The following is a 15885-nucleotide window of genomic DNA, read 5'->3' as shown; positions in this document are numbered from 1 at the left end:
TGCTTTTATATTCTTAGCCCCAGTGCATTATTTTACATTTTTCAACAATAAATCTCATTTGCTATGTAGTTGCCTACCCCTTTATTTTATTGAGGTGTTCTTGTAAAGTATTAATATCCTGCTAAGAAATTATTGCCCTGCTTAGCTTTGTATCGTCAGCAAACACTGAGATTGAGCTATTTATCCCTATCACCTATATCATTTAAAGAATAGAGTAAACAGAATTGGTCCCAGGGCAGAGCCCTGGGGTACCCCACTTACAACTCCAGACCAGTCTGAGTACTCGCTATTTATCACCACCCTTTGTGCGCACTCTTGTAGCCAATTTTCTATCCATGTACAAACCCTGTAGTCTATGCCTACGGACCTCAATTTGTAAATTAAGCGTTTGTAGGGGACTGTGTTCAATGTTTTTACAAATCCAGGTACACCACATCCACAGGCCTTACCTTATCAAGATGGCAGCTCACTTCCTCATAGAGGGTAACAGATTGGTTTGGCAAGAATGACCTTTCTTAACCACTTGCCTACCGGGCACTTTCACCCCCTTCCTGCCCAGGCCTTCAGCTTTCAGCGCCCTCACACTTTGAATGACAATTGCGCGGTCATGCTAAACTATACCCATATGAAATTTTTATCATTTTTTTCACACAAATAGAGCTTTCTTTTGGTGGTATTTAATCATCTCTGGGTTTTTTTATTTCTTACAAAAAAAAAGAAAAAAGACAGAAAATTAAAAAAAAAAAAAAAGTTTTTCTTATTTTCTGCGAGTAAATTTTGAAAATAAATACATTTTTCTCCTTCACTGATGTGCGCTGATGAGGCGGCACTGGTGGGCACTGATAGGGTGCACTGATGGGCACTGATGAGGTGGCACTTATGGGCACTGATGATGTGGCACTTATGGGCACTGATGAGGTGGCACTGATGAGGAGGTACTAATATGCCGCACTAATGAGCACTGATAGGCGGCACTGATGAGCACTGATAGGCGGCACTGATGAGCACTGATAGGTGGCACTGCTGGACACTGATGGGTGGCACTGATGGGCACTGACTGGCAGCACTATGGGCAGTGATTGTGGGCACTGATGGGGGGCACTGTGGGCACTGATGGTGGGCACTTATTGTATTTTATTTACCTCATTTGTAATCAGGGCACTGGTGATCAGTGCCCTGATTACATTTTTCTGTGTCCCCTAACCGCTGATCGGCTCTGCTCCTTCCTCACACGCAGTCTCAGTGTGAGGAAGGAGAGCTGGCGATGAGAGATGATCTCATATGTTTACATATGAGATCATCTCTCATTGCATGGTCCGATCACGTGGTAAATGGCCGCTGTGATTGGCCATTTACCACGATCTGTGATTGGCTGTGTCCAAGGAACACGGCCGACACAGATTTTCCCCGATGCGCGCTCGCGGGAGCGCGCGGGGAGCCTGTCACTGGGAGGCCGTTTAAAGACGGCCGCCTGAAAATTAGAGCCCGCGCTGTAGCCGTCTTTCGGCTATAGCACGGGCCGGAAGAAGTTAAAGCCATGCTGATTACTACAAATGATACTGTATTCATCAGCGAAATATTGGCTATAGTCCCTTATCATCCCCTTCAATAGTTTACATACTATCCATGTTAGACTCATTGGCCTGAAGTTTACAGGTACGTGTCTCTGCCCTTTCTCAAAAATTGGTACCACGTTGGCCCTTCGCCAATCCACTGGTACCATTCCTGTCAGTATGCTTTTAATAAAAATTAGGAATAATGGTCTGGCTGTAACCTGACTTAGTTTTTTGAGGTCTGGTCCTGGTGATTTATTTGCATGTAGCTTTTCAAGTCTTTTTCGGACACCACCTTCTATAAGCCACAAGGGTACACTGCAATACTAATGAATTAGTCATTAATACTATACCCCTCCTTTTCCTAAGTAAGAACTTCTCCTTGTCATTTGAATCCAACTTCCCTTCATCATCCCTTATGGGGCCAAAATGTTCTGACCTCGCTTTTTTACTATTATTATACTGTATTGAAATATTTTTTGGGGATTTGTTTTACTCTCCTCCGTTATAAGTCTCTCGTGGTCTATCTTAGCCACCCTGATTGCGTTCTTTAACTACCTATTGCATTTCTTGTAGAGTTTGAATGCCAACAATGACCCACCTGCCTTATATTTTTTAAAGGCCTTTTTTTCTTTTTAATATGTCTGTTTGCATTAAAGTTTAGCCACCCAGGTTTCATCTCAGCTCTTATATATGTGTTGCCTTTTGGCATGCACTGGCTAATACTTCTATTTAATATGTTCCTAAAATTCTCCCACTTATCTTCAGTGTTCATTGTTTATAGGATTTGATCCCATTTAATATCTTGTAGTATTGAGCTCAGTTTAGAAAAGTTGGCTTTTTTGAAATTTAGTGTTCTTGCACTACCCTTGTGCCTCCTTTTCCTATGGTTTAGGCTGAATGTAATTATCCTGTGATCGCTGGATGCCAAGTTGTCCCTGATTTCAACATCCGTGATTAGATCTGTGTCATTTGTAATTAATAGGTCTAGCAATGCATTATTTCTAGTGGAGGCATCCACCAATTAGCACAGAAAGTTTTCCTGTATGACATTTAGGAAACAAAAGGCCCTGAATGAGTAAGTTGTTCCTACTACCCAGTCAGTAACTGAATAGTTGAAGTCCCCCATTATGATGTCGTTTCCCTGCCTCACCACCATTTCTACCTGTGACAAGAGATCATCTTGCAGGTTAGGGGGCCTGTAGCATACACCCACTATTAAAATTCCCACTTGTTTCTTCTCTTTAAAGTTCCACCCACTGATACTCCACCTCCCCCTTTGCAATGTTGTCCCTCACATTCACCAGGAAATCATTTTTGATATACAGGCACACCCCACCCCTCTTCTACCCTCCCTGTCCATCTGATACCCCTGGATAGTTGCCAGCCAGATGTGTGAGCTGTTGAACCAAATTTCAGACATTCCCACGAAGTCAAAGTACTCTTCGTGTATCAGCAGCTCCAGTTCCTCCATTTTGTTAGCTAGGCTCCTGGCATTTGTATTCATACCTCTTAGTTTTGTATGGCCACATATTATTTCCACATTAGATGTTCTGGGGCTGTAAGATTTTTGTCAAAACATTCACCCAGGGCTTAGGAATTATAGTTATAGAACCCTCTAACCTTTACTCTCTGCTGGCTATTGCTTCCTTTGATCCCTCTCCCACCCCCGCCACCACCTAGTTTAAAAGCCCCTCCAGCTTTTTGGCTATCTTCTCCCCCAACAGAGCTGCATCCTCCCTATTAAGGTGCAGTCTGTCCCTGCCAAAGAGCTAGTAGCTGACTCAGAAGTCAGCCCAGTTCTTCAAGAACCAGAAACCCTCTTTCCTGCACCAATTCCTCAGCCACTTGTTAAGTTCCCCTAGCACCTGCTGTCTCTCTTTTGTGGCTCAAGATACAGGCAGCATCTCTGAGAATACTTACTTTGGAGGTCCTTGTCTTGAATTTAGCCCCTAAGTACCTGAAATAATTTTTTAGGATGCTCCACCTTCCTCTAACTTTGTCATTGCTATCAATGTGTACCATGACAGTTGGGTCCTCCCCTGCCCCACCCAGCAATCTGTTTATTTGATCCCATTTGATCCGCAATGTGCCGAACCCGAGCACTGGTAAACAACAAACTGTTTGATGATCACGGTCTTTGTGACAGATTACCCCATCTGTCCTTCTAATAAATGAGTCCCCTGCCACCAGCACCTTCCTTAACTTGCCCGTATCCTTGCCACCCTCCTTACCAGAGCAGTCATTTCCCTGGCAGCTAGGGGAGGGACGCTGCTCCAGCAATGCCACCCCTGAGCTGATATCCCCAACTTAATACAACTTGTCATATTTGCTAGAATGTACCAACTCAGGACTAGCCTCCCTAAGGTTCTTCCCTCTACACCTCCTTTTAACTGTAACCCAGCTACCTACCACTGGCTCCTGTACTTCCATATCCCCTCCCCCCCGCCCCCCCCCCCGCCCTCTATACTGACCCCCGCCAGCTTCTACTGGGTAATTTTCAAACTTCTTTTCAGGTTGCTGATGCTTCCCAGTGTTGCCACCTGATTCTCTAGATCCAGGATCTGGGCCTCCAGAGAAACAACTAGCTCACATCTCGCACAGCAGAATTTGCTTTTGAATGGCTCTTCAAGGAACATATACATGGAACAAGATGTGCACTGGGTCGCATCATCAGTGTATCACAAAAGCTAATGCAGATCCTCTGAAACAAATTAAAAATATCCTGCACCGAAAGAATTGCTTGAAAATGCTAGTTGTCTTGCAGTGGTTGCTGCATTAGTTTCTGAATCATTGACCTGGAAAGCTATGCAGATCAGGAATGTCAGAATGCCTGGTCTACGTACGTGATCCTATTTAGTGTAATACCTGATTCTATTTTGTGCATTAAAACACGTTTATCTCTGTTCTGGAAATCATTGTCACAAGACAGAAAGTGAAGGGAAATTCAAAATTTTAGAGATGTCACCAATGAAGACAAATGGGGACACGTATTCTGGTGACAATTCTTTATATGGAAATTCGCCTAATTTCAGTAGACTTTCTCTCATTTCCTATTGCTTCTCCAGGACAGGAAATTAATGGAGATCTTTCCAGTAGTACTCTGTTTGCTTTTACATACACTCTAGCAACAGCTTATCTGTGTCTGGTATTGTTATGTTAACAGAATATATTTGTGCCACATAGGCAAGTAGCCCTCTGCCCTGAAGTCCTGCTGCCACCCTGCACAAGCACAGAGAGTCAAAAGAGAGGTGGAACAAATATTCATTCTCACATCCTACATTTTACTTTAATATGTATTCTTTTATATTTCCAATGTGTACCCCAAGCACCTCTTTGTATGAATATACTTATTTCCCTTTGCATGCTTTTAGTTAACTATGTGCACCGACATTGTGTGTATTTATTTATTAAAAATATCACTGGTTAAAAAATACTCAGACCTATGTAGCATACATTTCAGAACTCTTTATTACTTTGAGTTTAGGTTACCAGGTAGATGTACTTGGTGATATATGCACCCGTGACTTAGAAACCTTGCCCTAAAGCGATATTAAACCCAAAAACAAATATATATATATATATATATTGATATCTAGTTCCCTACCATCAGAGGCTCAATTGCTTCTAGAATTCTTCTTCTAAAGCAGTATTAGTAGCAAAAATTAAATGATTGCAATTTACCAATCCTTAAATGTTCTGGCTCGTAACACACCACTTAGGGTGGTTCCACTTTATGTAGAAGCAATGAAGCCACCCTTGGAGAGCCGCATTGTCAACCAATGAAGAGGGTAATGTTAGATGTACTAACAGATTTAGATTGACTTGACTAGCATATTAAAGTCGAATTCCAGCAAACACATTTCAAGCAGTTACAGTGACATTGTTTTTCTTTTGAGATACAGGTTTTACATAAATGGATAAAAACTGACCATTGTGAGCACCCCTGTCAGTAAAGAGTTTGTCTCGAAACTAGTGATCGACCGATTATCGGCAAAGCTGATATATCGGGGGCCAATCTGCACTTTCCCCAATATATCGGAATCGGCCACCAAGGTGACCGATATTGCCGATATTTCGGGAAAAGTGCTTGTACCGGAGTGATGCCTGCAGCTAGATGCATCACCCCAGTACCGGCGTCCATAGCCGACGGTTGGCTGTCTTGTAATGACAACTGTTGCAGCTGAGAAGCTGCTCAGCTGTCATAACAAAGAGCAGGAGGGGACGCCCCCCCCCCCCCGCCGCCTTCTGCGGCTCGCCCGGGTCTCCCATCCAACCGGGAGACCCGGGCAACCAGCCTGCATGGCCGCCGAAGACCCGATCAAAGCCGCATTCGGCTCTGATCGGATCTCATGTAAAAACCCGGAAGTGATGTCATGGCATCACTTCCAGGTACTCTGCGCCAGATTTAAAAAAATTACAGCGTTCAAAACAGCCAAACTTGGCGTTTTGAATGCTTTTAAGTGGGGAGGAGGGGTTTGGGGTCTTTTAGACCCCCCAGATCCCTCCACAACAGTACCTGTCAAGTGATAAAAATAAAAAAAAAATGTTTTTAAATGTACAAAAAATTTCGGCCAATATTGGCCGATACCGATATGCAATGGCCAAAATATCGGTATCGGTATCAGCAACGAAAAACCAATATCAGACAATCACTACTCAAAAGTAACTGCCACTTTTGCTGGACAGCTTGATCTTTTAAATTAAGTTGGAAAATAACAGACTTACTGGCTGGATCACCAGGTAAAGAATAAAAAAAGGGGGGGGGAGAAGAAAACAAAGCAACCACATGTAATTGGTGAGCTGCAATGTATTCCATTTTTTTGTTTTGTTTTTATACCACTTTAACTGACAAGTACACAAAGCTCAATTTTACGTGCATGTTAACATAACTATGAACATTAGATACAATACTTAATATTTACTGCTACAAATGCTGCAAATGCTACAAATCTTCTTAATTATGTTACAAGTCAATTGAATTAAAAACACATGCGGTGTAGATGCTATTTACTGCAGAAGTCAAAAAGGTCAAGCGTAGAGGCTAGCAGATGTTTATTACTGTAGTGTACTAAGCAGATGAAAAAGGGTCAAAGTGTATTCATACCACACTTACCCTTAAAGGGCTCCTCCCCCCACCTGCATTTTGTAATAGCACCTCATACCTGTGATCCCACTCCTCAGAGATCTTTATGGAGAGGAAGCCACCGTGGCTGGCAAAGAAGATATTGCAGGCTACACAGCAAAATTTCAGATGAGCATTGCTACAGATAAATAATGCTATTACAAGTGAATTTGCCATTTAGGCTTAGCAGATATTTTTCACTGACAAATCTGTACATTGAATGACTTTAGTAACAATAACAGATTATATTTTTTTGAAGATTCCTTATAGTAAAAACATCACTGAGACATTTCATACTGGTCTCAATCGTGGCGAAATAGGAAACCATCACTTTGTGAATTATGTAAACTCACCCTCTTTCTACTTTATTTCACATTCAATAAATTAAAAAAATCACCATATAAAAATACTATAATGAATTATGTGTAAAGTACAGTCATAGATTGTTGCCTTCTCTTGCCTGAGCCACAATATTCTGACATGTGATTGGTTGCTATTACTATGCTTTACCCTTTATGCTTTTCTCTGTTTTACTGAATACACAAAAAACATTGTGTTATAATTGCAATAAAGCTGTACTCCAGGCGGGTATAAAATGCAATATTAAATCATGAATTCACAAAAAATCATGCAATATAATTTTACAGCTGATAAACATATCTAAATATCTTTTGATGGTAACCCCCTATAATCTATTAACCACTTAAAGTGGAACTATATCCATAACAACTTGAGAAAAAATAATGTTGTTTAGCAAGGAATATACATTCCACATTATTAATTATGCTACCAAAATTAGTGTGTGCTGTAAATTGCCTCCAGTATCGTTCCTGTTTCTTCTTACTGGAGGCTGCCATTTTGCTGAAGCCCAGAGCTCCTGAATGGCAGTAAATCGTAAATTGGAACTAAACCCATGGATCTACCGGTTTCAAAAAAGTCACATTACTGGAATGCCAGGATTGCTAACTGTCACATTTGCTTCTAGCCTCAACCAAACTGTCAAACCATCAAACGGCTGGTGTCATAACTGATCACATGTGCGGCACCATGGTAGTTTTAAATCAAACTGAAGCAGCTTCCTTGGCTGTAAAGGATAGGAGAGTTTAATTCACTTTTAAAGCGGAGTTCCAGCCTAAACACACTCACCTGTCCAACGGTCCAGCGATGCGGCCGCCCGAAGCCTCGCTCTTCTCCCTCTCTGCTCTGCGGCCCCGGCATCATTGGTGTGGGCACCCGGCTGTGACAGTTTGCGGATTCACAGCCGAGTACGCACTGCGCATGCGCGAGTTGCGCTACGCGTCATGATTGACTGGCAATCTTCTGGGACCTCTGGCATGTCCCAGAAGATTGCAGGGAGGGAGGGGGAGAGGAGAACTTCCGCTCAGGGCGCCGCGGCGCTCCAAGCGGAAGTAGAAGCAGGTACATGTCAAAACTAGGTACCCGCTCCCCCCCCCCCCAAAAAAAATGACATGCCAAATGTGGCATGTCAGGGGGTTAGAACTACCTAAAGCGGAAGTTCCACTTTTGGGTGGAACTCCGCTTTAAGGCTGTCAGCAGTGCCTAAAAATGCCTAAACTTGGGAGCAACTGAGCAATACAGAACAAGGTGAGACAGTGTTTTACTGCATTTTACACAGTATAGTTTAGGCACTTATTTCTAATGTTTTATATAGCTATACCTGCAAAAGGGACCAGCCTGAGGTCATCTAGCAGGACTTCATTTTCCGACTAAAGTTCCACTTTAGGGCCCACCCTATAGCAGTCTTACAGCTACAGAGTGGCACCTCTGTGCCGGATCAGTATACTGTACTGTATATATATACGTGATCAGGCACTTCTGGGTAGGGGGCACGAACATGTGCTGCCGGCAGCTCACTCCTGCTGTGATTATACACGGGGGGAGCTGATCGGCAGATACCGCAGACTCTATGTCCACTGACACCCGCCAATTGTTTGGTACAGAGGCAGATCAACGATCTTCCTATGTAAACAAGGCAAATCGCTGTTCTGTCAGGAGGGAAGGCATGGATCCTGTGTCTCTGCAAAGCAGGGAAATTGATTAATGCCTTCCCCTGTTTAAAGCACCTCCCATAGTCTACAGAAACACTGGCTAGACACACAGTTAACCCTTTGATCACCCCTGATGTTAACCCCTTCCAAGCCAGTGTCATTAGTACAGTGACAGTGCATATTTTTTAAGCCCTGATCACTGTATTAGATTCACTGGTCCCCAAAAAGTGTCAAAAGTGTCTGTCAGTTTCAGAATGTCAGCTGCAATATCGCAGTCCAGATCACTGCCATTACTAGTAAAAGAATAAATAAATTAATAAAAATATCCCATCATTTGTAGATGCTATAGCTTTTGCATAAACCAATCAATATACACTTATTGGGATTTTTTTTTTACCAAAAATATGTAGCAGAATACATATTGGAAATTGGCCTAAATTGATGAGAAAATGTCAGTTTTTTTTTTTCAGGTTTTTTTTTTCAGTTTTTTTTTTTCAGTTTTTTTATTGGATGTGTTTTATAGCAGAAAATAAATTATTTTTATTTTTTTCAAAATTGTTTGTCTTTTTTGTTTATAGTGCAAAAAATAATAACGCAGAGGTGATCAAATACCACCAAAAGAAAGCTCTATTTGTGGGAAAAAAAAGGACATAAATTTTATTTGGGTACAGTGTTGCACGTCCATGTAATTGTCAGTTAAAATAACACAGTGCCGTATCGCAAAAAATGGCCTGGTCGGGAAGAGGGTTAAATCTTCCGGGGGTCAAGTGGTTAAATAGCAACACTTAGGTCCTATTCACACTAATGTAGCCTGACATCAGGCATAACATAGATGCATATTGTCATGCTTCATGAATAGGACACCCCATTTATTTCAAGCACAGCAAAGTAGCCTTTCTGAGCTTTGCTTGTTCCAGACTTGTTGTACCACACATTCATGAGTGTTTTTAAATGCACACGAGCATGATTCTTGCTTGGGGCGCCATTAACAATTTGGTAAGACTTGTCATCCTACATTAGTGTGAATTCAGCATTATACTTGGGAAGGGAAGGGCAGCATCATAGGCCAAGCGGGCTCTATGGCACTGCATAGTGCTATTTTTCTAACCCTAGGGGTTAGGAGAGCAGAGATGACCTCATCAGTGTACTGCTGTTCCTTCTCTGTCCAATAATATTCAGATGTGGATGCTAGGCCAGGTAGTACTCTAGGGAAGCAAATGAAAGGTCAAAGGAAGGAACAGGAAAGCCTGGATGCAGTGCTGATTTTACGATTAGGCAAGAAGCCTGTGGATGTCAGTATTTTAAGATAGGTTAGGGCCCAAAAAAACAAGTAAATGTTCTGTGTAAAAGACATGATACTAAGTTGTGTGCTTACAGGCCTCTGGGGTTGCCACCTTTTCTAGGAAAATATACAGACTTTATGGTGACCAATGTAGATCTCAATTCTGGCTTGATGGAAAAAGATGGGTTAATGTGTTATATTTTGTATTTCAATTACATATTTAACTGTTTGTCTGAAAAAGTGCTCTAAAAATCTGCAATAAATACTAAACTGCAATCTTGAAATTGATGTTTTAATAAAGCGGGGGTCAGCAACCTGTAGATTGTGATCTAGCAGTAGTTCATAGACAGGTGACTGGTAGATCGCGGTCTGGGCTTGCTAATCCGCCTTTCCAGAGTATCAAAAAGAGTGCAATGCAGAGGGACTACATGTAAAGTTGGAGCTGTAGTAGGGAACTGGAGCCAAATAATCTGATGCCTCCTCTGTAGCGCTGGCTCCTGTCCCATGCAGAGTGATACCAACTGTACTCCACCTCTTATCCCGACTAGCAGTCTCCAGAGAGGTGCCAGCAACAGGAAAGAAGAAATCTTCAGGTAAGTATAAAGCAATACACTGGGCATAATAGTATAGGACTCCTTTCACACTGATGTGCTGTGGTTTTCACACCATAGGTGCAGTGCCCTGTACCTACAGCTTTCTTGCGGGTTTACTGCGTTTAGGCATAGACTTCTTTTACTGTATATCCTGCGGGTTTGGTGCACTTTCTAAAACATGGGTCCCCAAACTATGGCCCTCCAGTTGTTCAGGAACTACAACTCCCATCATGCCTAGCCATGTCTGTGAATGTCAGAGTTTTCCAATTCCTCATAGGACGTGTAGTTCCGCAACAGTTGGAGGGCCATAGTTTGATGATCCCTGTGCTAAAAGCACACCAAGACTCCTGAATTAAAGCGGAGTTCCACCCAAAAGCTGTACTTCTGCTCATTTGCTTCCTCCCCCCTTTCGGGGCCACATTTGGCACCTTTCAGGGGGGAGGGGGGGACGGGTACCTGTTTTTGACATGTACCCTTCCCCACTTCCGGGAGACGGCTCTGCGGCGCTATCCCTCAGGAGTTTGGCCCCCTCCTCCTTCCCCCGCCACCAAGCCAATCCGAATGCGCAGCACGCTTCGCGCGGGTGCATTAGGGACCCGCCGGGTTCCCTCACCGGTAATGGCAGTGGTAGCACCCGACAGCCGATGGAAACATCGGCTGTGGTGCTGACATCGCTGGACTCCAGGACAGGTAAGTGTCCTAATATTAAAAGTCAGCAGCTACAGTATGTGTACAGTATGTGTAGCTGCTGACTTTTCATTTTTGGAGGGGGAGAGGGGAGGCTGGAACACCGCTTTGACCTTTGATGCCTACTTCTGCATAAGGAATATATCATTTTGAATAAGCTGTATGCACCTTAAAATGTGTTCATAATTTTCTGCCTGTTGTTTGTAAAGCAGAAAACAGAAGAAAATATTTGCCTATGCGGTATATCAATTTTCCCCTTTTAGCTATTATACAGAATCAATATTTGTGCTTCAAAATGATTCTAAACAGACAAGATTAGGAAATGATTCTATTATTATGTCTTGGTAAATTCTGAAATCACTTGGTATGCAGAGGTTTTCTCTTATCTAGTATGCTATTAGATGGTTTGGTTTGTTCTAGCTTTCTTTCTAGTGGAGTGCTCTTCTATTATATTCTGTAAAAAACTTACCGCTGTAGTATCTGTACCAAATCTGTACACAGTCCTCATCTTCTGGACTACTGTTTGTGGCATCATCTGGCTGATTTCCATCCCAGTAATTATAATCATATGTTGTTCCATCTGTCCACTCAAACTCTCCTTCCTGACAGCAAGAAAAGGAGTCAGGTTACAGCCTTTAAATGGTGTATATATAATGTTTAATAAATAAAACACAAACAGTAAACATGTATAAACGAGTTTTCATACTTAGTAGGCAGTATAAAATAATGGAGATGGATATTTCATATATGCTATTTCCATCCAGGAGGTGGGGCTATGGGCTGCTTTTAATGTGTTTACCAAACCAACTATTTTGCTAAAAAAAGTTTACAGAGCTGAATAGCTAAAGCCCGGATGACACAATCAGCTGAATGAGCCAGAGGGGTAACATATTCCCCCTCTTTCCACCTCTCTCACTGTTTTGTTCAGCTCTCTAAAAAGTTTACGCTTCAAAGAGGAACTATAAGGGCAAATGCTCGCGGGGGGCTTAACTACCTCCGGACCGCCAACCGTGTATTTACGTCAGTACTTTAACGTTAAATATCAGGGTTATGGCAGCAGCTAGCTGCCATAACCCCGGTATTTTTTTTACACAGCTGGTGACCTGGAATCTGATAAAAGTGGTCCTGGTCGCGATTTTTGCCACAGATCACTTTTATGGGCAGCGGGAGAGGTGCCCCCCTCCCGCCGCTTCCTGGTAATTTTCTCCGCTTACCGGAGCTGTCGGTAGCGGCGAAAATGATCCGATTCTGTGCATGGATGGGCAGGAAGTTGAGTAAAGGCAAGATGGCCCCCACTCAACTCTATGTCCCTGGAGGACCAGAGCGACGTCAAACGTCACTTCTGCCCAACAACCTTAAAGGGCCAATTTTTTTTTATTGGCAAAGGTAATATGACATTTTTTTTTTTGCTTTTAGGTGTAAATGAGAGATCTGAGGTCTTTTTGACCCCAGATCTCTCAATAAAAAGGACCTGTCATGCTTATTTCTGTTACCAGGGTTGTTTACATTCCTTGTAATTAGGAATGATCGAACTTTTGAAAAGTTCGGTTCGGCCAGAACATCTGAACTTCCCGAAAGTTCGGCCCGGATTTCAGAACCCCATTGAAATCAATGGGACCCGAACTTCGGTAATCAAAAAACACCATTTTGAAGCCCTAAAACCCAATAAATGCCCCTAAAAAGTGCCTAGGGTTCTGGGTCATGCCCCATGGACTATTAATCACACAAAAAAAGTTCTTAAAAATTGTCATTTTTGATAGAGAGACAATTATTGAAAAAAAAAAAATTTCTTTGGATTTAGTATCTGAGGGGTCTAAAAAGTGTACCTGTGAAGTTTCAGCTCTGTAGCATGTCCAGAACCAGAAAAAAAAAGATTGTTTGTATTAGGTCACTTATAGAACAGGGATATGGCTCCGCTATTTTCACACCTTGCCGGTTTAGTAGCAGGCGTTTTTTTGGGCATTTTTTGGGGTCTTTTGAGGCAGGCAAAACATCTGAACTTGTGTATAGGGGTATATATACACACATACTTATATGTATATATACACCTAGACATATATAGGTGTGATAGTAGCAGAAATATATGCTTGCGCTAATGAAATAATTAACACTAATATGGCTCCGCTCCTATAACACCTATATATGTGTATGTGTAAAATACATATAAGTGTGTGTGTATATATACCACTATACACAAGTTCAGATATTTTGCCTGCCTCCAAAAACCCCCAAAAAATTGCCTGCAACAACACACCTGGGCGTTTTTTTTTTTTGGCGCTAGCGTTTTTTTGGGCATTTTTTTGGGCGTCTTTGGAAGCAGGCAAAACATCTGAACTTGTGTATAGGGGGTATATATACACACATACTTATATGTATATATACACCTAGACATATATAGGTGTGATAGTAGCAGAAATATATGCTTGCGCTAATGAAATAATTAACACTAATATGGCTCCGCTCCTATAACACCTATATATGTGTAAGTGTAAAAATACATACAAGTATGTGTGTATATATACCACTATACACAAGTTCAGATGTTTTGCCTGCCTCCAAAAACCCCCAAAAAATGCCTGCAACAACACACCTGGGCGTTTTTTGGCGCTAGCGTTTTTTTGGGCATTTTTTTGGGCATCTTTGGAAGCAGGCAAAACATCTGAACTTGTGTATAGGGGTATATATACACACATACTTATATGTATATATACACCTAGACATATATAGGTGTGATAGGAGTGGAACCATATTGGTGTTAATTATTTAATTAGCGCAAGTATAGATTTCTGCTACTATCACACCTATATATGTCTAGGTGTATATATACATATAATTATGTGTGTATATATACCCATATACACAAGTTCAGATGTCATGCCTGACTCCAAACTTGTCCTAAGAAAAGCCCTATAAACGCCTGCAGCCAAAAAGCAGGCTGACGGGCGAGAAGCCATATCGCTGCTCTGTAAGTGACCTAATAGAACTTGTTTCTATTGCGGTCACCCTGACATGGAAGGGTTTGGTCACCCTGCCATAGCAGTCAGAGTCAGTTCACCCTACACTACATTACGGTCACCCTGGCACTTAACACTTTCCCTACAGAAACTAATTTTTTGCATCTAACTAAAGTGTAAAAAAAACACTCTAGCTACACTAGATATCCCTTTCCTCACACTAATAAATGCTAAATGACACTTTTGAAGCAGAAGTAACAGAACTGCTTCCACTCTCTTCTATGTCCCTGTATTACAATGCTAAGAATTTGCCGGGGCTTTCTTATATACTGGGGGGCGTATTCACTAATGATTGGCCTGTGGACCCCCTAGTCACTCCAACCACATTCCTAGCATTCTCCTGCCCCCTCAATTGGCTTTTACTAATGGCTCTGGTCCAATCACTGGCTTTTAAAGCCCATTTCCTGTCCCATTGCATTTTGGTCGGTTCTGGTTGCCGAATTCCGAACTTTTTCAGCAAAAAGTTCGGAATTCGGCCGAACCTCGAACAGCCAATGTTCGGGTCGAACCGATGGTCGACCCGAACCGTTCGATCATCCCTGCTTGTAATATGAATAAAAGTGATCAAAAAATCTTTTTTTTTAAGGGACAGTGTAAAAATAAAAAGGAAAATAGGAAAAAAAATATGTAAGTGCCCTGTCCCTCCGAGCTCGCGTGCAGAAACGAACGCAAATGCAAGTCGCGCCCGCAAATGTAAATGGTGTTCAAACCACGCATGGTAGGTATCGCCATGATCATTAGAGTGAGAGCAATAATTCTAGCACAAGACCTCCTCTGTAACTCTAAACAAGTAACCTGTAAAAATGTTTAAAGCGTCATCTATGGAGATTTTTAAGTACCGTACTTTGTTACCATTCCAATTATAAAGTGTGACATGTTAGGTATCTGTTTACTCGGCATAACATTATCTTTCATATTATACAAAAAAGGTATTCAGGGCTTTCAATGAAAACCAGAGATCCTATACAAAATATATTTAAACAATTAGCCCAGGACAACCCAGAAAGGAGTTTTAGGGAATACACAGACAAGAAAAAATGGTTATCAGTTATCAGCCATTCCATGAGCGTGCACAAGGTACCAATTAACTCGGCGTAACATCATCTTTCACGTTATACAAAAAAATTGGGCTAACTTTACTGTTTTCTTAATTTGCAATTCAAAAAAGTGTATTTTTTCCAAAATACAAAGTGACATAAAGTATTGCAATGATCTCCATTTTATTCAATTCTCTAGGGTCTCTGCTAAAAGATATATATATATATAATGTTTGGGGGGGGGGGGGGTTCTAACTAATTTTCTAGCAAAAAATACTGATTTTAATGTCAGAAATAGGCTTGGTCCTTCAGTGGTTAAAAAATTATGCTTATACAGGTGTTATACAGCATTTTTCACGCCTGTAAATTCACTTCCATGTTAACCTATGTGGCCATGTGTACATAGGTGTTTAGAGGCATATTTGAAGGAGTGTTTATAAGCAGAAATAATTGCACTAAAGGTGCATTTTGACAGGAGCTTTTCTGGTACAGTATTTTTTTTTGGAATTTTTTTTTAAAAACGCATACAGATGCAACATTCCCACACAGGGGATATCAACAGTAGGCTCAAGACAAAACAACATA

The 15885-nt window shown here is 41.6% G+C and overlaps 1 protein-coding gene across 1 annotated transcript in view; it reads right to left on the bottom strand.

Annotated features, from left to right (window-relative positions):
- CLEC19A (C-type lectin domain containing 19A) overlaps positions 1–15885 on the bottom strand; it is a 79151-nt gene that overhangs the window by 38489 nt on the left and 24777 nt on the right. Inside the window, exon 4 of the mRNA XM_082260985.1 lies at positions 11719–11851. Coding sequence (XP_082117111.1) covers positions 11719–11851 — 133 coding nt within the window. The remainder of the gene's footprint in view (positions 1–11718; positions 11852–15885) is intronic.

The sequence above is a fragment of the Pelophylax lessonae genome (genome assembly GCF_965119305.1).
Source record: "Pelophylax lessonae genome assembly, chromosome: 6".
Classification (NCBI taxonomy): Eukaryota; Metazoa; Chordata; class Amphibia; order Anura; family Ranidae; genus Pelophylax; species Pelophylax lessonae.
This window is presented reverse-complemented; position numbering and strand designations above follow the sequence as displayed.